At 43.3% G+C, this 26,531-nt stretch overlaps 1 protein-coding gene and 1 pseudogene across 5 annotated transcripts; both read right to left on the bottom strand.

Moving 5' to 3' along the window:
* Nucleotides 1–802: 802 nt before the first annotated feature.
* LOC133926931 (uncharacterized) lies at nucleotides 803–25,954 on the bottom strand. 5 transcript variants are annotated; one of them, XR_009911209.1, is made up of 6 exons: nucleotides 25,705–25,954; nucleotides 25,129–25,488; nucleotides 7,282–10,749; nucleotides 1,879–7,202; nucleotides 1,168–1,799; nucleotides 803–1,080 (listed from the first exon to the last, which is right to left on the bottom strand). XR_009911209.1 is itself a non-coding variant. In XM_062373108.1 (4 exons), exons 3-4 carry the CDS (start codon nucleotides 20,147–20,149, stop codon nucleotides 10,741–10,743), a joined length of 471 nt encoding a protein of 156 aa, XP_062229092.1. In that variant the 5' UTR covers nucleotides 20,150–20,294; nucleotides 25,129–25,488; nucleotides 25,705–25,847; the 3' UTR covers nucleotides 10,077–10,740. The 5 variants fall into 5 exon arrangements, 2 of the variants coding, with proteins under 2 accessions (XP_062229092.1, XP_062229091.1); XR_009911207.1 differs by having other exon boundaries at nucleotides 803–1,799; XR_009911208.1 differs by lacking the exon at nucleotides 25,129–25,488 and having other exon boundaries at nucleotides 803–1,799.
* Nucleotides 20,698–26,100, bottom strand: LOC133927709 (uncharacterized; annotated as a pseudogene).
* Nucleotides 26,101–26,531: the final 431 nt, after the last annotated feature.

The raw sequence follows: 26,531 nt of genomic DNA, 5'->3' as shown, positions 1-26,531 counted from the left end.
AATCTAGTAGTGGATCTAGAGAATTTTTATTGTATGTGCATGAGTGTACTGGAGTACTACATCCTATCAAATGTAGCCTATATGTAGAATGATCTCCATAGATATTTGCAAAGTTTAGGTGTGCCTAGGCATACCAGGGACTCCACTTGGCTCCACCACTGATCAAGTTGTGTCTTCTCCTTACTCCACGGTACCAGGACAAAAGCCCATGGTTGGCTTGATCCTTCTCCCATTTCCCTTGGAATCGTCATGGACATGCCACGCGTCTAACGGGATAAAAAAGGGTCGTGCTATTCTCTCCAGTCACATGTTTCCTTCGTCTTTTCTGTTGATGTTGTTGTTAGTCGTCCGATTTGCAAACGATGGATGTCTAGTCTTCTCTTCCTCCCGCATTGGCTATTCTGTTTCTCTACTCCACATGACTGTTTGCTCCACGTGACTCGCTCTCCTACCTACACTACTGCAGAATAGGTGATCAGTGCCGGTTCAAAAACATGATCAATGTCGGTTTATGAACCGGTACTGATTAATCGGCACTGATAGTCAGTGACTATCAGTGCCGGGTGTGAAACCGGCACTGAAAATCATTATCAGTGCCGGTTAGTATTACCAGCCGGCACTTATATGAGTGCTATCAGTGCCGGTTGTTTGTTTCCAACCGGCACTGATAGGTGTTTCTCGTCTTTTTTTAAAAACGTGGTGGTTGTCGCTAGTACAGTGTCATTTTCAAATTTTGGACGTTGTCGGAAATAGACACGCATACATATCAAGTTTCATCACAGCATATATACACAACCACATATAAATTTTATTTATAAAAAATTAAGTCTCATCACAATATATATACACCGCATACTTATCAAGTTTCATTACAATAATCTTATGGAGTTTAAGATTTCTTGTGAACCGATGGATCTGAACTCTGCCCTTTTTATGGGTTGAAGGTAACGAGAAAGACAATCCAATTTCATGGAACTCGCCGGTTGGATTGATGATTTCATCATTGATAAACCCGACAAGTTGTTCTTGAAGCGCGTTGATTTCATGAGACATGAGACGTTCTTTGGACAGCTCGAGGATCTGCAATTTGAAGAATTGAATAAATCAATACATATGATTTTGACGTATTGAACCTGAAAATTAGTCATCAATGTGTATACCGTCTACCTCAGGATCTTTCGGCAGGATCGAATCCTCTGTGTTGAAGCTATGCATAAATTCCATTACATAAAAACCACATAAATTATTGCCCGGACCCTACTTCCTACAAGGAAAGCCATGTCGGACTGTCCATTCTTTCGTGTATGGCCTGTATCTAACGCTCTTCTTGGTGTATCGTGGGTACACTCTGTATGTGTGTGATTATTACTGTAAGTAGACTTAGATTCAATCAAATCAAATATTACAATAGCAGTAACGAAATGGTCGGTTTTTACCTTTGTAGCAAGTCAATGACGGGTTGGTAGGTTTCTTTCGGATTATCTTGTGAGTCAAAAATAAAGATCTTACTAATATCTGACTGGATGACAAGAAGGATCCAGTGAAAACTGTACATAGGTCACTATAGGTTAGTTGGTCCTAATTTCTAACGATGTATTGCTAAAAAGAGTAGAAACACATACCCCTAGTGGTAGGGTAAAAGTATGTATTTCTTCAATTGTAGCTCCAGAAGACACTTCAATACATAGTCCTCGGTTTTCTTTAGGTCGGTAGATTTCATCATTGTCGGGTTAACAAGATATGGGTCGATAAATCCCACATGCATGATGCACTCCTTTCTGCATCTTTGTACCTCCATTCTACACAAAGAATAAGTTAAGAGATTCAATACAATTATACATAAATGTATATTATGAATTATACGTATACGACACTTACAGAGTCCAACAACTCAAGATAGACACGTCGAGGACATCATACTGGTACAGTCGATAAATTTTCTCGAAGAATATAAAAATACTGCCGTCCCCGTGGAGGAGATCTTGTTCCTTGAATCTGGCCTCGAAACTTTCCCTACCCTCCTTCGACTCATTCATGTACCACACATGAAATTTTCAAAGTTGATATGTCAGTTTGGCCCACTCGTCCGGCGCGACCAATAGTTCGCCCAGCTTAAATTGCCATCTCTTGACTGCTTTGGGTGCCACGAACTCGTTAAAAAATTACTCTTTTGTCATATTGGCATCCTTAAGGAATCTTTCTAGTTGTTGTTCTTCCCGTACCTGATCAATAGAAGCCTGCCTCAAGGATTTCTTTCCTTTGATACGCTCGTAGTCTGATTGACGCTTAACCACAGCAGGTTTGCTCAGCGTCAAGAGAAACTTTTTCGTTTCTTCAGTGAGTGGTTTATTCTTCTCAGGCTCTCGCTTTTTAAAAAAATTCTTGACTTCGGCGTTCACTATCGCTCTGTTTTCCTCTGCAGTTCTTTCATAAGGCAACTTCTCAGGTGCTGCCACCTTCTTAGACTGAGAACGTGTTGTCAACTTCAGAGGAGTTGGCAATTTTGGTGGCAGTGTTGCTGACTTCGGAGGAGGAGAAGTCGGCTCACTTGGAGGCACTGGTGCTGACTTCGGAGGGGGAGGTGTTGGTTCCCTTGGTGGCACTGTTGCGGACTTTGGAGGGGGAGGTGTTGGCTCCCTTGGTGGCACTGTTGCGGACTTTGGAGGGGGAGGAGTTGACTCTCTTGTTGGTGACTTGCGTGGGGGAGGAGTCGGCTCTCTTCTCGGTGACGGTGGCAGTGGCGGCGACAGTGGAGGAGTTGGATCTCTTCCTGGTGACGGTGGCACTGGCGCCGACCGTGGAGGAGTTGGATCTCATACCAAAACTAGACTACAAGGTAATCATGACAAAGGAAACATGAGCGAATTCCAACACCGTAGCCTTCATAAAAGAATCATATTTGCCAACAGAGCTTGCACTAGTTAACTTCGAATCATGAATTACAATATAAATGTTTGTATAATTATACATGTACCGAAGGATTACAGATCATTGCAGCACATAACATCTACACTCAACCTCCCTAATGGATCAACAAAAATGGCACTATCAACTTAAATTGATACATATATGCAAGTTCCTGCTGCAACACAAATTCAGGTACTTTCTTTTTTAGGACATTTGCCAATTTGCACACCGTAAACCCAGATAAATGCAGAAGTTTGATGTCAGACCATAAACACACAAATTGTTGCAAAATTGCACGACTGCAATGAAAGCATAGTTATCTACCAGTTTTATTTCTTCTTCAAGAACCTATCGTCGAACTGTATTTTACTAAACAATTCATCCTTCCATGACAGAATACAATTAGACAGGATGGCCATGGACAAAAATTGGATGAACACTCAACCTCCCTAATGGATCAACAACAATGGCACTATCAACTTAAATTGATACTCTCTGGAGCTCAACAGTTTTCAAACCAAAGGGGCTCAATATCTCCAAACAGCTCACATTTCACAAAACAAAAATAGTCTCGCATATATGTATATTTGAACTTCACATTTTTCACATGTATTTAGGTAATCCAGTCACTTGAATTTTCATAGCACTAAGCTATAGAACCCTAGTTCGTAGTTCCTCTATTTCTCCCAAATTCTTCCATCCTTATCACAAATTTCATTGGGGAGGACGGGATGGTGCTTACCCGTTGGGCTTGAAGGGGATGGAGGAGAGCAGAGCAGGAGAGGTGGTCCTCGGCGTCGGCGTCAAGGGCGGCGGCGGCTCCTCCTCCGTGGGGGGTGACGACGGCGAGGGCTCGGGGACAAATCGGCGTCGGGAGGAGGCGGCGGCGCGTCGGGGTGGCGTCGGGAGGAGGCGACGGCGCGTCGAGGCTCGGGTGACTGAAGCAAACGAGGAAGGTAGCGCTAGGGTGAATAGAGGAACAAGGATGCGGCTAAGTGTTGGAGATAAATATAGGAGACGTATCAATGCCGGTTGTATGTACAACCGGCACTGATACTTCAGGTTGTACATATAATCGGCACTGATACTTGATTTTCCAGCAAATTAATTCTTATAATGTGCTTTGTTTGACAAAATAAATGCATTAATGTGCTTTGTTCGACATTCTCTCCAAAAGGGGGCAGGTCTTCGAATTTGTCGCAGTCTTCGTCGTCGACAACATTCTCAACACCGACGATTTTTCTTTTTCCTTGAAGAACCACGTGACGCTCCTCCTTGAGGTCCACGATAGTCATACCGTACTTGTGACCTTGACTCCCCCTGTGAGTCTGACCCATTGGCACCGAAACAGAGGGACCATCAACTCGTCATATTCAAGTTCCCAAATTTCCTCTATGAATCCATAGTAGGTCTCCCTGTTGCCAGCGCGGTCACAGGCATCAGTACGGACACCACTATTTTGGTTAGTGCTCTTGTTGTCTTGTGCTCGCGTATAAAATGTATAGCCGTTAATCTCGTATGCTTGGAATGTGCGAATCGTAGTTGACGGGCCATTTGCCAGCAGTTCCAACAGAGCATCGTCGGTATCCTTACCCATCATGTGTTGACGTAACCAATTACCGAAATTATCTCTGTGCTCTTTTGCGATCCAATCATCTGACTTCGTTGGATTTGTGGAGCGTAGCATGCTCACATGCATTTTGACATACGAGATCACTACAACTACCTGTTGCAGAATTGCGAAGTGTGCTTGAGTGAATGAAGCACGATCTTTGATATGGATTGAAGTATGACCTATCGTCCCTTTCCCCTTTAGCCTCCCCTCATCGCGAGATATAGGCTTACCAATCGCGTCCAGTTTCATATAGTCAATGCAAAACTCAATAACCTCCTCCGTACTCCACCCTTGGGCAATGCAACTTTCCGGACGACCTCGGTTACGAACATATTTCTTCAGAACCCCCATGAACCTTTCGAAAGGATACATCTGATGCAGAAACACGGGGCCAATGCTCTTTATCTCACCCACAATGTGAACAATTAGATAGGGCATCATATCAAAAAATGTCGAAGGGAAAATAGTCTCAAACTGACATATAGTATGGACCACGTCTTCCTGCAGCTTTGCCAGTTTGTTCGGATCAATGACCTTCTGTGAAATTGCGTTAAAGAACGAACACAGCTTAATGATTGGGTCTCGGACCTTATCTGGCAGAATACCTCGAATTGCAACTGGAAGCATCTGCGTCATCATCACGTGACAATCATGAGACTTCATGCCAACTAACTTCGTATCTTTCATGTTTACAAAGTTCCTGATATTGGAGGAGTAACCGGTCGAAACTTTGACATCACGCAAGCAACCACACAGGCGGATCATCTCTTCCTTGCTCATAGTGTAGCAAGCTGCGGGAAGTTTCTTTTTGCCGTTGTCTAATTGTATGTAGTGTAGATCCTTCCTGAGGTTCATTTCTTCCAGGTCCAGCCGTGCATTTAGTGTATCTTTTGTTTTGCCTGGTATGTCTAGTAAGGTACTAATCAAGCTATCAAACACATTCTTCTCCACGTGCATGACGTCGATTGCGTGTCGGACCATAAGATACTTCCAAAAAGGTAGCAACCAAAATATTGACATCTTTTTCCACATAGGAGCATTTTGCCCAGCCTGCATTTTTGTACTGCCTAGCCCCTTTCCAAGTACAACTCTGAGTGTATTAACCATCTTAAATACCTGTTCTCCATTGCGAATCTTCGGAGCTTGACGAAAGCTCCATTGTCCCGTCAAAAGCTCTTTTATTCTTGCGGTATGGGTGATCCGGACGGAGGAACCTACGGTGACCCATGAAGATCATTTTCTGGCTGTTTTTTAGCCACCGCCCCTCCGTTTCCTCCAAGCACTGAACACATCCATTGTACCCTTTTACAGTCTGCCCTGATAGGTTACCAAGAGCATGCCAATCTAAAATCGTCACGAACAGCATCGCGCGTAGGGTGAAATTCTCGCGTCTGTACTCATCCCATACTCGTACGCCATCTTTCCACAGTACAAGAAGATCTTCCACCAATGGTTTGAGGTACACATCGATATCGTTGCCTGGTTGATTCAGCCCACTAATCAGTAGAGGCATCATAAGGTACTTTCGCTTCATGCACATCCAAGGTGAAATGTTGTAGATAGAGAGAGTCACAGGCTAAGTGCTATGAGTACTTCTCGTGTTGCCGAAAGGATTCATCCCATCCGTGCTCAACCCGAACCTTATATTCCTCACTTCATCTCTGAATTCCTTGTATTTCGAATCGAATCTCCTCCATTGCATGCCATCAGCAAGGTGTCTAAGCATTCCATCTTTCTTGCGCTGTTCGGCGTGCCATCGCATTAACTCGGCATTCGCTCTGTTAGCAAACAATCGCTTCAAACGGGGGACTATAGGGAAATACCAAGCCACCTTAATGGGGGTCTTTTCTCCTTTCTCTTCACCCCTACGCCATCGCTCTCAATATCATCAACGCTGCTCTTGTACCGCAGTGCATTGCAAACGCGACACGCTTCCAAGTCTGCATCCTCACCGCGGAACAACATGCAGTCGTTTCCACATGCATGTATTTTCTCTACTTCCAATCCCAACGGGCAAACAACCTGCTTGGCATGGTACGTGTTTTCGGGCAACGCGTTACCCTATGGAAGTAATTCCCTCAAGAATTCTAACAATTCATTGAAACCCTTATCGGCCCAACCATTGCTAGCCTTCATTTACATCAGTGTCAGCACCACATGCAACTTGCTATGCTCATCTTTACAGTTCGGGTAAACTGGTGTTTTAGAGTCCTCTATCATGCGCTGGTACTTTTGATGTTGTCTTTCAATGGTGAAGTCCCCCTCCCCATCGCGCAACATTTGTTCTATGCCTTCTTCATTGTTGCCAACAAAACTGTCCCGATCATCGTTCTCGACAAAAGTATCTTCAAATGTCAACATATCAAAGTCTTCGTTAGCCATCGGATCGTTGACTCCGTCACTTTCGACTGTTGGTTGCCCTTCACGCCCAACATCTGCAAGTTCACCGTGCTCAGTCCAAAGGGTGTAGCCAGCCTTAAAACCCCTGCGAATCAAGTGTGCACGGATCTGCTCTATGTTTGAAAACTGCTTCTCATTCTTGCAGTCGACACACGGACAGCATATATAGTGCTCGTCATGCTTCCCTTTTGGCTTCTTGTACGCCGCGGCAGCCTAAAAAAGCCTCGATGCCAACAATGAACTATGGCCCTCGTTCCTTGTACATCCATGACCGGTCTATCTGCAAATCATTATAATTAAACACATTGGACTTATAATCATTAAAGATTTCAAAATCTAGAACATATTCATCGAATTACCTCGCATCCTGATTGGTCCCTATTTGAGGACCCATCTCCTTCCGGTACTTGGGCCGGGTCGGGGGACCCGCCTTCCAAAGGCTGCCGAGTCTGATTGCGACCCGTGGGTGGATGTGCCATCCCTACAACATAGTATTTTATGGACTGTACATGTTAAATTCAGTATGCTGATTAATTAACAGAGGAAATTCATTAGATTATTATTAAAATTCATGACTTTAAAAATATACGCAATCCACATACCAGAAAATTAGAGCTAGATTTTAGAGATATTTTACAAATACCTCCCTGATTTTTTATTCTTTTGATGCCACTCGAATGACAGTTCTAGCGATATTTTTGTAATTTTTGAATGGCAATAATGGTTCAACAAATTGCAAAGTTGCAACTCGTTAAATCATCTAGAATGATAAGATTGCGACCTTTCTCTAATTTATATGGATATTTGAGCTCTTGCTCATTTCAAATTTCAACACTAACTAACAACCACCGAAATTCAAACCTAGAGAAATCTAACAACTAAAATCCAACTAAGAATCAAATTTAGATCATCTCTATACATCTAACAATGACAAAGTTGCAAACTTTACCTAAATTAGATTTCAACTACATCTCTAAATCCATAACCATGGAACAAACACCATCCATCATCAACCCTAGAGCAATTTACCAAGTAATCTATCCAAAAATGAAATATAGATCTCACTAACTTTAAAACAGTTGACTCCTCCAAATTTTGAAGGCTCCCACGCAAAAAAAAAACCTTGAATCGCCCAAAAAAATGGCAAGGAGGCACTGTAACACTGGGTTGCGGCAGCGGCGGCTCTGTTCTGGGTCGAGACGGGGAAGAAGATGGGCTATATATACTGTAGCAGTCTTTCAGTGCCGGTTTAAAGAGAAACCGGCACTGAAATACCACTATTAGTGCCGGTTTGTTATTAGAACCGGCACTGATACCTCTTTCAGTACTGGTTCCTTTGAACCGGCATTGAAGGTGGCGACTATTATATGGGGTTCTGTAGTTCTAGCCTCTCCTCTTGCCCTCTCTGGTGGCTTCTCCACCGTTGGATCCACCGCCACCGCTCCTTCCTCGCTAACCAATCTAATTTCGAGCTCACCAATCTAATTTTGAGCTCCCCTGCTGCCAATCCCACCCACCACTCATGGATCCAGCGGTTCCACCGCTGCCTCACCGCATCGTACCGCCACGCCGCAACTCACCGCCTCACTATAACCCCTAGAATCACTGATGAACCCTAAAACCCCTGACCGTAACCTCTCCCCTAAACTCGTTGATGTTCACATGGTCACATGAACTCGAGTGCCCGATTTCGAACTCCTAAAGATTAGGAAGTGTGATAAAAAAAGAGCACACAACAGTTGCAATCAGAAATAGTTAGTTCTTGCCTAAGAAACAAGAAGCACTACAACAGAACTAGTCATCCGTGTCGGCTCATCAGTGCCAGTTAAACTAGAACCAACACTAATGAAGTATCAGTGCCGATGTGTAACATCCCGCGCTCGATCATCGATTGAACTGGGTTGAACCAGCACTGATACTTTAATACAAACTGACACTGATAGTATCAGTGCCGGTTGTTAATAAGAACCGACACTGAAACTTGCTTCAGACCTGAGAGTTTTATACAGTCCTGTTTTGGCTCATTTTGTTTACGTCTGACTCACAGAATCCACTCATTATCCTCATGATGGATAGCCACTCGACCACACCCGTTCAGACCTCACTTTTATCTCTTCGTTCATCCAACCTCTCTTGATCTCTCCCTCTCTCTCTCTCTCTCTTCCGTCACTGCCTCCATGGATCCCGTTAAAAGCTCAAGCCCGTCCAGATGACTAGACCTCACTCGTTCTCTTCATTCCTCTCTCTTCACGCAGCGAGGTAAGCACCAAGTCAATTCGCTAGTCCGTTTTTGAATCGTGAGTTCGTGTTCATGACCACCATACATACGTCGCAGTGAGCAAGCTGCTACGCTGCATGCACGATGACCCACGAACCAGGTGGCCGGTGGAGGGGTGCTGAAGGGAGTCGCCTTCACGCCGCGAACAGAGCTGGAGCGCACCAGTGGGGAGAGCCGAAGAGCAGCTGCGAGGAGTCGCGCCATACCACAACGCATGGGCTGAAGGGCTTCTAAGGCCGGTCGGGGACCGATGGCTGCTCCGGGTCGGATGCCTACTTCACTTTGTTTTGATTATATTCTTGTGTTTGAGATGAGATGAGTTGATTTGTGCATGTGTTTGTATGAATAAAATAAGTCAATTTGTGCTTGTGTTCGTATGAATGAGATAAGTCGATTTGTGCTTGTGTTCGTATGGATAAGATGAGTCGATTTGAGTATGCACGTGGCGATGGCGACGGCGGGAGCACCGCATCAAGCGGCGACTGGAGCATAGGAGGAGGTTGAAGGAGGAGCAGACGGTGCAGTCATTGCGGGCGCGGCGGCGGCGGCAGACGAGCCAGCTCAAGTTTACTCTTTTTTTTTCTCTCTGAAAACTACTTTCAATACCGGTTGTACAACCGACAGTGATTTGAGGTGACTTTCAGTGCCGATCAATCACAGCCGGTCGGAAACCTGACACTGAAAGGCTTTTGAAACCAGCACTAAATGACATGTCTGTGATAGTGAATGAATGAACTTATGCTGCCACATAACATAATCAGATCTCGGAATCTCTGACTAATCAGACCATTCAAATCTCAAAGGATAGCCACCACGGACCAGACTGGATATCGATGTCCATAGCGAAACCAATCAGCATGGTCAAGGACAAAAAAATTATAAGTATCACATGACACAGCCTTCACCATTTTAATTGACACAACACGGCCTGGAAAAAGGTAGCACGAGGAACAGTTTTACATACATATCACATAGATAAAGACTTGAAACTTGACCCAGTTCAACAGGTCGGTAGCTTCAGTTTCCACACTCGAGCATAAGCACAAATGTAATAAACAGACACCTTTATTTATTTGGTGGACGATGTTGCCATTCCGTGACAAGAATTCGAAAAGGGAGAACCCTATCCTGACTTCAGTTACTCATGGCCCTGAAGGACAAATAAACCAATGGAAAAATTCTTACCAAGGAGAAACATAAAAGAGTTTTGAGATAGAGCCCTGTACACACGGCTCAGGTCACAAAACTTTCTTACGTTTTCCCTTCGTATGAAGCTTTCAATTGGATTTTTGTCCATTCTTTGTCTCTAGGTTCATGTTATCTTTTCGAAAAATCAGCACGTTTTGGATTTTATTGGAGCAACGACAAAGTCAGGCAGCAACGGCGATGGTAGAGTAGGGCCGTGGTGGCAAATCCTTGATGGTTAAGCTGGTCCAAAACGTGCCCTTTTTTCTACAGAAAACATGTACCTGTTTTGTTGAAGCATTGTCGGACCAAGTGAAACCGAAATCAGGACAGGGCCCTCCCCTTCCAAATTCCTTTAGCCTTCCTGCAAAAATAAAAAAGGTATACTTTTGTTATGTTTCTTATACAAAAAAGTAAACTAAAGATAGTAAAGGGTGTAACGAGTGGTTTTTTTAACAAAATATGAAAGCAGCATGAGTTGAACAAGAGGGCATCTCAGCTCAAAGCATGCAAACCCTCTTTTGGTTGGCATCATATATTAGATGGAACTAGTAGATGAAACAAATTCTACTTTTCACTACTAAAACTGCTAATCAAGGAATTTCTTTGAACCTAGCCGCCAAAATTCAGATACGGACCTGCAGAACGATCTAAAGCAAACCAATTATCAGAACCAGACCAAAGAATTTGATAGTTGATGGCCATTCCGTACCCAGTTACCACCCCACTTTTGCAGTTGCTTTTCAAAACTAGAATTGGAAAATTCAACAAGACGGATTCAAACAAACTGTTCGATCGCCTAGCACTTAATAGGAAGACTTCGGAAGAGTTTTGCAAGTCACTTCCAGAGCTGCTTTTGTCGGACTTCCGTATGGAATAATAGAAATAATAGGATCAACGACTACCCCACAAAAGTAGACTTAGACATAAGGTAGTAAATTGTTTCCCCCATATCATCGACTTAGCCAGATGTACTACTGACTGGTTTTATCCTGTCAATGACACCCTTCTGCTCATTGCAGCATGATGCCATCCAATTTCCTTGAGTAATACGTCCTTGGCGCACTTGTTTGAATCGTCGTGGTCAAGTTCACAACCTCAAATCAATTGGCAATATCTTAGAAATTCCCTCTTAAAGATCTCAAAAGTCTTCCTTTTGACTTTGCAGTGGACCCCTTGTATGTTTGTTTTGCAGTAATCAAGTAATAGCTCAATGAAGTCTTTTGAGCCAAATTTGTTGAATTTGTTCGGGTGAATTGACACTATATATTGTTTGTGAATGTGAATTTAAAAATAAAATAATGGAGATATTTTCAGCAAAACTCCGCCTATGTTGTCTCGACATAGCCGGTCCCAAGCCCGGGTAAAGAAGTAGGGTTGTGATAGGCTTGGCGAGCCAACATAAAACTCAGCCACTCTTATGGAGATGAAACCCGAAAGAAATTCGTTGGGGCGTAACCCTCTTAGCGACGCGCCACATTGGAACCCGGATGTGGTGTTAAATGAGCAAGGGCCGGGCCGTCACCCCCTTGGTGGCGCGTCGTATCTTGATCTGGATACGGTGATAAGTGGTCAAGGATCGGGTCGTCGCATCCTTAGTGGCGCGCTACATCGGCTCCCGGGTGTAGTGAAAAATGAGCAAGGGTCTTCGCATTTGACTCGACGAGTGCGAAGGGTAAGGAAGCTAGCCGAACCAAGTAGGATCCGCTTAGGTAGCTGGAACGTAGAGTCCCTGACGGGTAAGCTACGGGAGTTAGTTGATATAGCGGTGAGGAGACGGGTTAATATCCTATGCGTCCAAGAAACCAAATGGAAAGGATAGAAGGCGAATGAGGTGGAGGATACCGGCTTCAAGCTGTGGTACACGGGGACAACTACAAATAAAAATGGAGTAGGCATCTTGATCGACAAGAGCCTCAAGTATGGAGTGGTAGACGTCAAGAGGCAAGGGGACCGGATTATCCTGGTCAAGCTGGTCGTTGGGGACTTAGTTCTCAATGTTATCAGCACGTATGCCCCTCAAGTAGGCCACAATGAGAGCACCAAGAGGGAGTTCTGGAAAGACCTGGAGGACATGGTTAGGAGTGTACCTATTGGCGAGAAGCTCTTCATAGGAGGAGACTTCAATGGCCACGTGGGTACATCTAACATAGGTTTCGAGGGGGTGCATGGGGGCTTTAGTTATGGAAGCATGATTCAAGAAGGAGAGGATGTCTTAAGCTTTGCTCTAGCCTACGACATGATCATAGCTAACACCCTCTTTAAAAAAGGGAATCCCATCTAGTGACCTTTAGTAGTGGCCAACACTCTAGCCAGATCGATTTCGTCCTCTCGAGAAGAGAAGACAGGCGTGCTTGCCTAGATTGTAAGGTGATATCTGGAGAGAGTGTTGTCCTCAACATAAGCTTTTGGTGGCTGACTTCCGCTTCCGAATACGTGTCCAGCGGGATAAGCGCGCTAAAGTTGCTAGAACGAAGTGGTGGAAGCTCAGGGGGGAAGCTGCTCAAGCTTTCAAGGAGAGGGTAATTAAGGAGGGCTCTTGGGAGGAAAGAGCTGATGCAAACAATATGTGGATAAAGATGGCGACTTGCATTCGAAAGGTGGCTTCCGAGGAGTTTAGGGTGACGAGGGGAAGTAGAAGCGAAGCGAAAGATACCTGGTGGTGGAACGAGGATATCCAGAAGGCTATCAAGGAGAAGAAAGAATGTTTCAAACGCCTACACTTGGACAGGAGTGTTGACAACGTAGAGAAGTACAAGGTGGCGAAGAAGACCGCAAAGTGAGCAGTGAGTGAAGCAAGAGGTCGAGCGTGTGAGGACCTCTACCAGCGGTTAAACACGAAGGAAGGAGAAAGGGACATCTATAAGATGGCCAAGATCCGTGAGAGGAAGACGAGGGATGTCAACCAAGTCAAATGCATCAAGGATGGGACAGATCGACTTCTGGTGAAGGAAGATGAGATTAAGAATAGATGGCGAGAGTACTTCGACCAGCTGTTCAACGGAGGAGGTGAGAGCTCTTCCATTGAGCTGGACGACTCCTTTGATGATGCCAACAGGCGTTTTGTACGAAGGATTCAGGAGTTTGAGGTCAAGGAGGCTTTAAAAAGGATGAAAAGAGGCAAGGCAATGGGCCCTGATGGTATCCCTATTGAGGTGTGGAGATGCCTTGGAGACATAGTAATTGTATGGCTAACTAAGCTTTTCAACCTTATTTTTTAGACAAACAAGATGCTCGAAGAATGGAGGCGGAGTATATTAGTACCAATCTTCAAGAATAAGGGGGATATTCAAAGTTGTACTAATTACCGTGGGATTAAGCTGATGAGCCATATGATGAAGCTATGGGAGAGTCATTGAACACCGCTTACGAAGAATGACAAGCGTGACCAAAAATCAGTTTGGTTTCATGCCTGGGAGGTCGACCATGGAAGCTATCTTCTTGGTACGACAACTTATGGAGAGATACAGGGAGCAAAAGAAGGACTTGCATATGGTGTTCATTGACTTAGAGAAGGCCTACGATAAGATACCGCGAAATGTCATGTGGTGGGCCTTGGAGAAGCACAAAGTCCCAACAAAGTATATTACCTTTATCAAGGATATGTACGATAATGTTGTGACAAGTGTTCAGACAAGCGATGGTGACACCAATGATTTTCCAATTATAATAGGACTGCACCAAGGGTCAGCTTTGAGCTCTTATCTTTTTGCTTTGGTGATGGATGAGGTCACAAGGGATATACAAGGTGATATCCCATGGTGTATGCTCTTTGCAGATGATGTGGTGCTAGTCGACGATAGTCGGACGGGGGTAAATGGAAAGTTGGAGCTGTGGAGACAGACCTTGGAGTCGAAGGGTTTTAGGCTTAGTAGAACTAAAACTGAGTACATGAGGTGCGATTTTAGTACTACTAGGCACGAGGAGGATGAGGTTTGCCTTGACGGGCAGGTGATACCTCAGAAGGATACCTTTCGATATTTGGGGTCGATGCTGCAGAAGGATGGTGAAATCGATGAAGATGTGAGCCATCGAATCAAAACCGGATGGATGAAGTGGCGCCAAGCTTCCGGCGTCCTCTGCGACAAGAGAGTACCACAGAAGCTTAAAGGCAGGTTCTATAGGTCGGCAATTAGACCTGCGATGTTGCATGGCGCAGAATGTTGGCCAACTAAAAGGCAACATGTCCAACGGTTGAGTGTAGCGGAGATGCGCATGCTGAGATGGATGTGTGGCCACACAAGAAAGGATCGGGTTCGGAATGATGACATACGTGATAGAGTTGGTGTAGCACCAATTGAAAAGAAGCTTGTTCAACATCGTTTGAGATGGTTTGTACATAGCGGAAGAATAAAGCGTGCGGATAATGTCAAGAGAGGTCGAGGTAGACCAAACTTGACATGGGAGGAGTCTGTAAAGAGGGATCTGAAAGACTGGAATATCACCAAAGAACTAGCCATGGACAGGGGTGCGTGGAAGTTAACTATCCACGTGCCAGAGCCATGACTAGACTTGCAAGATCTTATGGGTTTCATCTCTAGCCTACCCCAACTTGTTTGAGACTGAAAGGCTTTGTTGTTGTTGTTGGAGATATTTTCAGCAAAAACAGAATTAGAGAAAACAGAAGTTTCAAAGAAAGCACTCATGAATAAAAAGGTTAATGAAAAATCAAGAAAATAGGTTATAAACAGAAACGTTTGATAAACATATAAGAGAAAATAATTTGATGGGCAAGAAAAGGCATTCTCTTTAAGAAATAATTTGAGAAATGTATCTATTCTCCTTGTTTGCTATTCAAGCTACTGTACACCGTCATCCAGACTAGTTGACATATAGGATTTCAGGTCCATGTGTTATTGAGCTTTTGAGTTTTGGTACTCATTTTAAACTTTAGTGTTTCTGGTTTCGTATGATCATACCTGAGGCCAACTCTCTTCGGTCGAGGCTTCTCAACGAATAAAAGAAGCTTGGGATGAAAAAGGAACATAACTAAAATTTTATGTCCATTGAGAACTTCAAAGAAGAAAACTTAACGAATTTTTTTTTTTTGAAAAGAATGAGAATAACTCAAAAGGTAAAATAGTAAGCCAAAAAGTTTGCAGCTGATAAGATTTTTGAAACTATTAGAAGAAATGTAATAAATTCAACTGAAGCAAAAAAAAAAAAAACAAAAAAAAAACCGAAAGTCAGAGCAAAACCTCACAAATCATCAGTGTTGACCTATGGACTTGTCAAACGCACTCCAAACTGCTCACTTACCGGAGGGTGTTAGCTATGAGTTTGATTGATTGTCTGCAAAAGAGTGACTTGATCTGATGAATACATATAATATAAAAAAACGTATTTATTTATCTATTTTAGTTTGATTTGACAGATACAAATATACGTTTATACTCCGTTAGTAGGAAAACTTGATTCAAGCTTCTCTCCAAAATCTAGCTCGACAGATACAAACTTCTATATCCACTAATATAAACGAAGTTACTTATCAGTATTATAAAATCATCTTTATACAAATAGCCAATCACAATATTTAACTTTTATATACGAATAGCCAATCACAATCTTTAACTTTTATATACGAATAGCCAATCATGATCTTACCTTGTACGATCTCAGATTCAATCAACCAAATTAAAAATTAATCAGAACTATCCAAACAGATACAATCAATCAAGCAACCTTCTTTTCAAACAAATATAACCTCACTTAACTTACCTCCTCTTAGCCTATATATATATATATAGAGGGGTTCATACGAACAAAACCTATAGAAGCAACGAATCGTATAATCCGAAACACCGTTAGTCTTAGCGGCATGTCCAATACGCACAAGCGTCCTGTAGTCAGCTGTCAGACTGCATCACGGTCAACCAAACCCGTTCCTCCACCCAAAAAGCTCGCGAAACCCAAATACTGAGACGCCCGATGAAGAGGCGCGGGGCCTGAACCGCCGCCGACAGCCAGCACGCGTTGAGACGGTACTGCGACAATGAACGATACCGCAACTAGACTTTTTGTACAACTTTTTTCTTTTCCAACAGAATACAGTGCTTTCTTTTTGTAGCATTCGGGTCATCAAAATACTTTTTGAGTTGCGCCAACCCGAACATCGGAAAGGATGCATCTCCAAATGCTAGCTCGAGCTCCTGGATTTCTGCACAGATGTGGATGCGATTAGAGGACGAAAATTGAAACTGGAACCAGAAATCCTTGGGGAGTCAAAAATCTCAGGACGAAAATTTAGAAAAGAGGAATTACCTGGTCCCTGAAAAATCTCTCTTGTTGATGTAGGTCACAGCAGCTGCCACCGGGTTGACAGATCGTTTGGGACTTCTGGTTTCTTTTCTTCAGAAAACAATAGTGCAAAATTCTTTTGCATATATTAACTAGTGTTTTATTTTCATTGCAAATTATTAAAGTGAAACGTTTTTGTGTTGTAAAATAATGTAATTTTGAGCTTGAAATATGCATAAATTCGTCAGTGATGCTTGAAAAACATTTTCAGCTTTGAAAAATAAAGATGAGAAAGTTACACCTTATTAGGTCTTAGATGACACTCTAAGCATGCTTGTCTTTCAAATCACACTGTTGACTTTTATCTTATTCAAAAAGTTCACCTTGACAAAAAAAAAATCCATGTTTATCTCTTTTCAGGCAATCTGTAGACTTGCACCTCTCCGCGACCCCATTTCTGCTAACCGTAGAGCTACGGTGATTCCCAAATGCATTATCGATAGAGATGGAAAGGGTTTTTTTCTAGCGTTTTGTTGGGTAAGCTTGTTTTGGAATATCATTAGGTTTCGTCTTTTAAACTGTCATTTGCCTCCTTACTTATTCGGATTTACTAGGTTCCAATCGACTGAAATCAGGATTTTGTTTCACTCAACGTGTTGTCCGTTCGATCGTCCAATCATGCGTTTGTCTTTTAATCTGTACTCGGACAGAGATATTTATATAGTAGACATAAGAAAATTATATATGTCCCTACTATAGAAATATATTATTCACTTCTGAATCAGTTTTTTTCAACCGTTAGATCTTCATCCAACGATTAAAAATTAGCAACTATCCAATTCTTCTTTTTATCCCTTTTTCCACGCATCTCCTTTACTGATCAATTCTCCTTTACTGGTTAAGAAAGTGTACTTTGATGCATTGAACCGACAAGCAGCAAGGCAAAGACGATCGGACTTTTCAGGTAACCAAGGAGCTTGTTAATGAGGAAAGTAGTTTGGTTGGGGTTTAACTTTTTCAAAAACTACTTTAAAAAGCTAATGTTGAAAAGCTGTTTACAGGAAAAAACAGTTTTTGAATTGACTTATGATATGAATGAAATTTATAATATATGTAATACATCTCTGAACATCACCCCTTAGAAACTAAAGAACTCCTTCAGACCAGGTTCTACCTCCTAATAATAAAGATAACTTTTGCCAACTTTTACTTTTTCAGCCATTTTCAGAAGTGATCAGTTTGATTCATCTTTCTGCTTCTGAGTAGCAAAAACCAGTAGAAGCTAAACCAAACATAGCCTAAGAACGTTCCATCACGAGATGAGTGAAATGCATCCTTCTTTTTTTCTGTTACATGTCTCCAACTTCACCTCCATACTACTGTGAGTCTGTGACCTTTGTAAACCTTGTCATAGGCCTCATAGCCAATGTTCCACCATTGTTTAACCACTTAGGCGACGGTGTAGCATCTTTCCACGTGCATTAATGGTGAATTGTGGCAGATTGATCACCAAAATTGGCCCCGTAGACTAACAGCAGTATCTCAAAAGATATATGAGTAGCATCTCAAAGATATGTCTAAAGCCCAATTCTCTCGTCTTGATAGAAGAGGCGTTCAGCCTTCTTTAAGCCAATCTTTAGGAAGATAGCCTCCTCCTACCTAATAATCTTCTGTAAAGCCTAACAGTGTTAGGGTGAAGCCTTGAAAGATTACTGAACCTAAGTTACGCGTGGCCGGATAACCCTAAAGCAGCTCAAGCTCAACCTTTTTTTAATAATAAAAATACAATCTTCGGCCTCTACGTCACCCAACTGAGCTAGACTCGATTCCTTTCAGGCTCGACCTCAGCTCACAACGTCGAACGCTCGGTTGCAGCTCGAGTAAACTTGGACTCAGTCTAGTAAGGTTGCTAACACGTAACTCACTAGAAGTTCACAATTAGACATCACCGCTTGAGAACAAGCTGCCGCTCGGTGACACACACTCTAGTCAGATAATTGAAAACATATGCTCGGGCCAAGTAAGCTTAAGCCATATCGAACTATTCAAACTTGGCTCACTAAGATTGATGAGCTATCTAAGCTTGTTAAGCTCGGCTCGTATGCTACTCAAGCTGAGCCCATGCGAGGGCTGTGGCTGCCGTGCTGGTCGTAACGAGGAGCCTCCTCGCGTGCCCGGTTTGTGGTGCCGACCTCGTCGTCGATGACGTCGGGAGTATGAGCAGGCAAACCTCATCCGAGAGAGAGAGAGAGATTACTGGGAAAGGGAGATCCGAGGAGAGAGGGGTTATTGGTTGAGCGAAAATAGATATAGGAGAAAATTATGGAAAGAAAAGATAATTAAGGGAGATAATCGACAGCGGCTGAAAGTTCAGAGAATATTTACTTGCTTCTGAATGGGTATGGATAAGCGAGGGTTAAATGGGTAACCTTATTCATGCCCAAATTTAAATGGGCATTTGTTTTTTACCCATACCCTATGCAAATAGACTGAAGCAAGGTTGTATTAGAGGCGGCTAACCGACTTAGGAACCGAAACCGGTCCGGCCAGTCCGCACTACACCATATTCCTTTTATTTCGTTTTTTTCCGATTTTCTTCTCTTTTCTCATTCTCTTTATTTTCTCTCATCTCCATTAATTTTCAATAACTTTCCTTCGAGAATAATTACGAAAGGAAAGTAGAGAATCCTTTCATAATAGAAAGGATAAAGAGAAATCGTTGAAAAGTAGAAGGAAACGAAGGCGCTAACTGCATGTTTGTGTTTTAGTGGTGTAAAGACTTAGGATAAGACAGTAAATCAGGTCGAAGCCCGATGGTGCTGCCGGCATAAAAGATGAACACACAAGAGCAAGCAGGCCGACGAGAAATCCCTTAATGTGGTGAAAGAGACAGTGAAGGTATTACTCTACCTATTGGGTTTTAATATGCACATGTTAGTATTTTCGAAGCCGCGTTCACAGGTATGTGAGTATGATGTTTCTATGTAATGGTGTGTGAGTAACCTTATAATGAAAAAAAGAGCAGGACGATAACGAGGAGAAATTAATACATCACCGGAACTTACCTTTCCTTCGCGGTGCAAAAAGAAAGCGTAGAAACCTCCGAGCACGGTGGCGGCAGCCATCGCCCAGACGAGCACCTGAACGGGGAACGGCATGATGGCTGCGACTTTGTAGGAGAAAACGACGGTGAGCAGCGTCGTGAGCAACCAGACTGCCACTTTTAGCTTATCTCTGGTGGCGGAGCCGGGGACTTCCTTCTCGAACCACCGGAGGCAGCAGAAGAGCAAGACCAGGTCAGTGTAGGAGAACGCCACGAAAGCGACGGCGGCGGCGTCCCCGTTGGACCGGTAGATGGCCATGGCCGAGTTGAAGGTCAGGAAGGCGAAGCCTAGCAGCGTCAGCCACGAGAAGCCGCCTGCATCTCCACGACCCGCCACAGCAGCCGTATCCCGGCCGGCGCTCGCCGGGGCGCGGAGCAGGGGTGCCCGCTGCTCCTCCGCCAGCTTCGTCTGCTCAGCGGCCATGACGCGTACAACGACAATCGCCGGCTGACGTCACTAAAGCTGCTTTATACTCAGGAGCAACGGTGATCGTCGGCAAAATCAGGCAATTTCTTGCGCGACAAGCTCTCCGTGAAGGGCAGATGGCCAAGGATCATATAGGTGACGCCTAAAGGTGGAGAACGAGCAGTAAGGCTATGTATGTTTAAAGCTAGATTGTGATTAAAATTTTAAAGTTACAATAAATAGTTAGATTGAAAAATTATTTAAACAAACGGCTAGTTGAAAAAGCTGGATCAGAACTTTTCATCCGACCAGTCCGTATCCTAATCCGCTAACCCGTATATATTCTATAACAAGTGGGCCCAAACATTTAATAGCAGGTAAATTGTTGCTATCGCTCCGGTTGATATCCGCGTCGTTGCGTAGAAGCAACGCAAAGCGAAATATTCCACGCACCAATCGAACACGGAAGTATCGAGAACATGTGACCGTCCATGTGCTCCATATGATAGTGGTACACGCCAGCCTGTCATGTTCTGGGACCTACCGACCGCTGGCCAGTATTAATGAATCCAAAGTCGCCGGACGCCAAATCTCATTTAACGCGATTTGATTCTGATGTCACCATTTTGGTGGATCGGTTACAACCCGGAAACGAACCCGAAACTGAGGCCGGCGGAAATGAAACCAGCGGCGGAGCCGACAGCCCGAGGCCAGGCTGCAGCCAACAGCAGAGAGTCTACCGATGCGCTCAAAAAAAAAAAAAATAAGCAGAGATTCCACCGTCCACGGGGCCCCTTTGCGGTCACATGTGGCAGACGCACGGCAGCCCATAGACCGACCGTCCTAGAGCGTCCGACAAGTTACAGATGGATGGATTCCGGGGCGCCATTACCCAGAGATATTAGTTTTGAGGTTTCTACTTGCTTCTGCTTCCCTGTCAAAAGTTCAGAAGTTATAGCAAGTTGATCAAATCTATTTGCTTGTAGCAAACTATGGCCACGAATCAAATAAGCGCTCACTTCTGCCTTCGCGGAGCAAAAAGAAGGCGTAGAAACCTCCGAACACGGTGGCGCCAGCCATCGCCCAGACGAGCACCTGGACGGGGACGGGCATGATGGCTACGACCTTGTAGGAAAAAACGACGGTGAGCAGCGTAGCGAGCATCCAGACTGACACTTTGAGCTTTCCTCTGGTGGCGGGGCGGAGCCTGGGGCTTCCTTTGAAGTTTGAACCACAGGAGGCAGCAGAACAGCCAGACCAGGTCGATGTACGAGAACGCCACGAAGGCGATGGCAGCGGCGTCCCCGTTGGACCGGTAGATGGCCATGGCCGAGTTGAAGGTCAGGAAGGCGAAGCCGAGCAGCGCTAGCCACGAGAAGCCGCATCCATCTTCACGGTCCGCCGCCGCCTCCCTGCCGGCGCTCGCTGGAGCGCGGAGCAGGGCTGCCCGCTGCTCCTACGCCAGCTTTGGTCTTCTCAGCGCCCATGACGCGTGCAGTAGTTAATACCCACCGGAAAATCATGCAAGTTCCGCCGATCAGCTCTCCCGGACGGGTCCGTACCCTCGTCCGCTTACCCTCCGTACCCGAGTCCGCTTACCCGTCCTAAAATAAGTGGGCCCAAACATTTAATCCCAAGTAAATGGTTGCCACGTCATATGACAAGTGGGTCACAGGACGCGCTCCGGACTATATCTGCGGTGGTGGTGGTCGCGTCGAAGGAACGCAAAGGCGAATATTTAACGCAAAAGGCGGCCAGTGGAAGACGGAAGAACCGAGAATCATTCCAGTAAATAAACTAGGGGATCAGTTGCAGCCTGTCGTGGAGGAAAAAAAAGAGATGAATTCGAATTCGAATTCAAGTATGGGTCTATTTGATATAGCTCTCTTTATTTAAATTTTTTTTGAATGATTCTGTAAAGTAAGTGATTTTGTGATTAAAAATAATTTTTTAATAATTATTTAAAATAAAATATATAAAAGAAGTGATTTTATACGAGAAGTGAATTAAGAAAGCTATTTTTTATTCTCCAGCTTCTAATTCAGTTTAGAAAATTATTTTCACAAATTTCACTAGAGAACTTAAAAATTAAAAACTGTTATTTGATAAGCAGGAGCACCTCATTTAAATAGACACGGACGGAGACTTTCTTCCTTTTCTGTCCGTAAAAATCAGCGGCTCATTCAAGTCGTCCGGTCTGTTTCGGGAGTTTGGAAAAAAATTTCAAACACTTGATCCGATCGTTCACGGGCCACTTTCAAACAGTAAAAAAAAAAGAGAAGGACAGCAAAAGCATGTGACGCCTGCCAGTCATGTCTTTTGACGTACCGACAGCTATCTTAGTACTACTACTTTTCTAATTATAAATATAAATCATTTTAGATTTATGTATAAATATTAAGAAAATATATCAAATAACCTTGTTATTCTTTATTTATTCTGTATTAAAAAAAATAATTCATTTATTTGAGAGTGATATCATTTATTAAATAAAGACAAGATAAAAAAATACATAGAAAAACACCTTATATTTAAAAAATAATTAAAGAGGTTAAAACGATTTATATTTATATACTACCATAGCATACCTTTACTTTGGAGTATACAATAAAGTCGATTAAACGTGTCGTTGTCTGGTGAAGTCTTCGCCCCGCCGGCTCACGTCCTCCGCGTTCACACCGGACGCCAAAATCTCATAACGTGATTTGATTCTGATGTCACACCGGACAGCCAAAACTCGATGCTTCAACCCGACACCGAATCCTAGGCCGGCTGAAATGGAACCGAACAGCGACGATGCCGACAAGGGGGCCCACCGCGGTGACATTTGTCAGACGCACCCGGAACTCACCCAGGGTTTACACAGCCGGCAGCCACATAGACCGTTGTAGAGCTTGAGGCAAGTTACATCCAGATGGAAACGGATACTCTCTGGATTAGATCATCTCCAATAGTTACCTTGAAATTTCATCCTTAAAATACTATTACAGCATCCACTATTATTATTACAGTATCCATTATCCTTAACACTGTAGCAGTACTGTATCACCGGATAGAGGATATGTTGGAGATTAATTTCTGGTGCTACAGTACACTTCAAATTACTGTAGCACTAGAATCCTCAAATTTGAAGACTCCGTTGGAGATGGCCTTATAAATCTAAATTATTTTAGACTTATATATAAGAATTAACAAAATAAATCAAATAATCTTATTATTATTTATTTATTCTGTATAAAAATAATAATTTATTAATTTGTGAGAGTGATAGTATTTATTAAACAAGAGCAAGACGAGAACGAAAAAATATATATAGAAGTTCGAGAATAACTTATATTTAGAGAATAATTGAAGAGGCTAAAACTACCTACATTTATAACCAGAGAGAGTAGATACAAATTGAATAGTATACTTTTATATTATTATTTATATTTTAATTCAAATATAAATATGGATTTGAATTTTTTTATACAAATATTACAAATATGAATACAAATCACATAGTTCAAATATAAATTCGCATTTGGATATCTATTTAGTCAGATTGTATGTAAATATATTACACCTTTAATGATAAGAATTTTTATTTTGGTACGCAAGAAATTCGTTCGCATTTAAAATTACATGTATTATCAAAATTTCAAAAAATATTGTTTGAAATTCATGTTAAAAACTTATTTTTTGGCAAAATGGAAAAATTTTGTTAAAAATTGACTGAAGTTTATTTCAATTTGACTGGATCAAAACATATCAATTTTGTTCACCTTTGAAATTTATAAAATTTTAGTAAAATTTGGTTTTCTAATTGACAGATATAGATATTATCTATTTCCACATTCAAATTTAAGACAATCGAATATCTACAGTTAAATCTGAATCTTCAAAATAAATTCAGAAACATCTATTTTAATATCCATTTAAAAATTTATATATATATATATATATTCGTATTTTAACGGATACAAATATTAGATAATTCAGATTCCTGCTATTTATTTTCCACCTTTAAATGGATGGATACAGCGGCGCCATTAAGTAGGGTATTCAAATCTCGTTTGGTAGCTCCATTTTTGAGATTTAGAGTTTATAAAATAAAATAGAATAGTTTAAATATATATTTTAAATTCAAAAATAGAAATAAGATATCTCAATAAAAACCTTCAATCTGGAGTTGTGAAAGTTTCTATAGTTGAAGATAGTCAGCTTTAAAAAAAATCAGAGCTGAAACTCTCCCAAATAAACCGAAGAACACAAAGTCCATGTGTTTCACTATCGAGAGGCGGAGAGACTGTAGGCTAACCTGTCAGGACTATAATACAGGGCCTAAGACAATCAAAGTCTCCGAAATTAACCTGTCACAACCACCGAGGCAGCTAACCTGCCACAATGGATGCCATTGTCAGTCGTTACCTAATTTTCTGGTCGATGCCATTGTCTCAGCTACATGGTCGATGCCATTGTCGTTACCTAATTTTCTTCCCGTTGTAAATTCATCCACGCGGAAGACTGACTAATGAACGGTCAATATTTGGTGATAGACACGAGGAAAGGCAATAAAAGCACAGGACAAGGGGAAGAAAAGGACTAGAAGTAAATCCAACACTTTTTTTTTTGGAGGGGGACAAACAAATTACCAAGCACGATATAAAAGAAAAGAAAAGAAAAATGGGAGAAACTTGAAAAGTAATGAATGTTTCATTAATAAAACAGAATGAAATTCACAAAATGAAAATATGCTATAGAGTGAGGGAAGAAATTCACAAAATAAAGGTATGCTATGGCATGAGAGAAGCATCTCATAGAGGTGAGAGACGAGCAACCAGCGTTCCAATTTTCCAAGCTTCCAGTGTGTCCAAGTCCACGTTGGATTAAGGAAGAATGCTTGGGTACTGCTCAGCATGATGCATACACCACTCGAGAAGATAGATCCCTCAAGAAGAGACGCCACAGAAGTTAAGAATTTTTTTTGGGGGAAAAGACGGGAATAAAAAATATACCGGGATGCTCTGTTCCTTCACAGGCTCAGACTGCTTCCTCTCCAGTCTCCACCACGCACGTCGGCAGGGCCCGCCTCCCCCCGCGGCCCGCGAGCATCACAGCTTGCGGCGACCAGGGAGATCGCCTCTCACCGCCGGCCTCACCGGTCACCACCCCTGCTACCCCCAAACACACCTTCCTCCACCCTCTACTCGCTCACCTTGCTGCCCCCGCCGCCGTCGTCGTAGCCGGATGGATGTCTTCGGACTTCACCCTCCAGCCATGCATGACACGGCCGACGGTGACCTCGCTAGGACCCCCACCTGTGGAGACCAGATTTAACGGCAAGCCAAGCCGTATTTTTTTTTTACTCGCGTGGCCTGGTAGCAACGGGCACTAGGATCAGATCAACCTGTTCGTATCCGGTTTATCAAACCAAAGATGATCGGCATGTTCGTCCATCCAGGTTCGAACGTGCAATCGATTAACGAGCTTCCTTTTAGTTATTAGTACTAGTATTCGTTTCGATTCTACCTATTCTGCTCTAGGGAAGAAAGTAAGGTGCGGATCGGAGGAAAGGCGCTAGTAGATGATACCGTCGTCGTCGTCGGCGAGACTCCTCCTCTTATATATATAGCCAGCCGGCGGCGGAGATGATCTCATCGGGGGAGGAGGAAGCTTCGCGGAAGCTGCGGGCTGCCAGGGCTGGAGAGAGTGGAGTAGAGAGTAGAACGGAGGAGCCAACTGCAGTAACGGCAGATTTATAGGAACCGGAATATTCTCGGCTGCGGGGCGGATATTCCTCGGCCCTCGCGCTTATCCGCTCGCAATCGAGTTAACGCCGCGTGTGCCTTGCAGCCCAAGTCGTCAAGTCTCGTACGTGTCCCGTGCCGCGGTAGCGGCGGAGTCAAACGCGCGTGCCAATTGGCGTGACTGACCTTGGCGTCACGCCACCTGGCATGGCAGGTGGAGTGGAGCGGGGAAGCGTTCATATCACTTTTTTTTTTGGTCCTGGGCGTAGCAGCGCAAGAGAAGGGGGGAGGGGGGGGGGCTGTTTGTGCAGAAGTCCCTTCTGGGAAAGAACCGGCAAATCTGCAGCTGGCTGCGCCTGACGATCTGGCGGCAACGAAACGCAGGGAACCAGCAACAATGGCGCCAAAACAACACATAGAGTTTACGGAGTTCTTTATAACTTTATTCATGTAAATATCTCCTGTCAACCCATACCTTGGCATATCTGCCTAAACCTCACGGATCCCAACAGCAGGGCTGGCTACAATACGACGGTGGCGTCACAATTGCATTCAGGTACTCAGGACATTACTTCTGGAGCTACGGAGTCATCGGCAAGTTTGATGGCCCTAAGATCACGTCTAAAGAAAATCTCATCATAAAGGGATTTTTTTCCTTTCAGCACTATAAA

The sequence above is a fragment of the Phragmites australis genome, chromosome 8 (assembly GCF_958298935.1).
Source record: "Phragmites australis chromosome 8, lpPhrAust1.1, whole genome shotgun sequence".
Classification (NCBI taxonomy): domain Eukaryota; kingdom Viridiplantae; phylum Streptophyta; class Magnoliopsida; order Poales; family Poaceae; genus Phragmites; species Phragmites australis.
Note: the sequence above shows the minus strand (reverse complement) of the source record. Positions and strands in the feature narration are given on the sequence as shown.

What these genes read in the sequence shown, in the direction of transcription:
- LOC133926931 (XM_062373107.1), bottom strand. Translation starts at nt 20,149, where the DNA reads ATGGCCGCTGAGCAGACGAAGCTGGCGGAGGAGCAGCGGGCACCCCTG. An exon ending in TTTTGCACCGCGAAGGAAAG is followed by an intron (nt 15,678 to 19,687) that starts GTAAGTTCCGGT and finishes ACTCTTTTGCAG; the next exon opens with ACAATCAATCAAACTCATAG.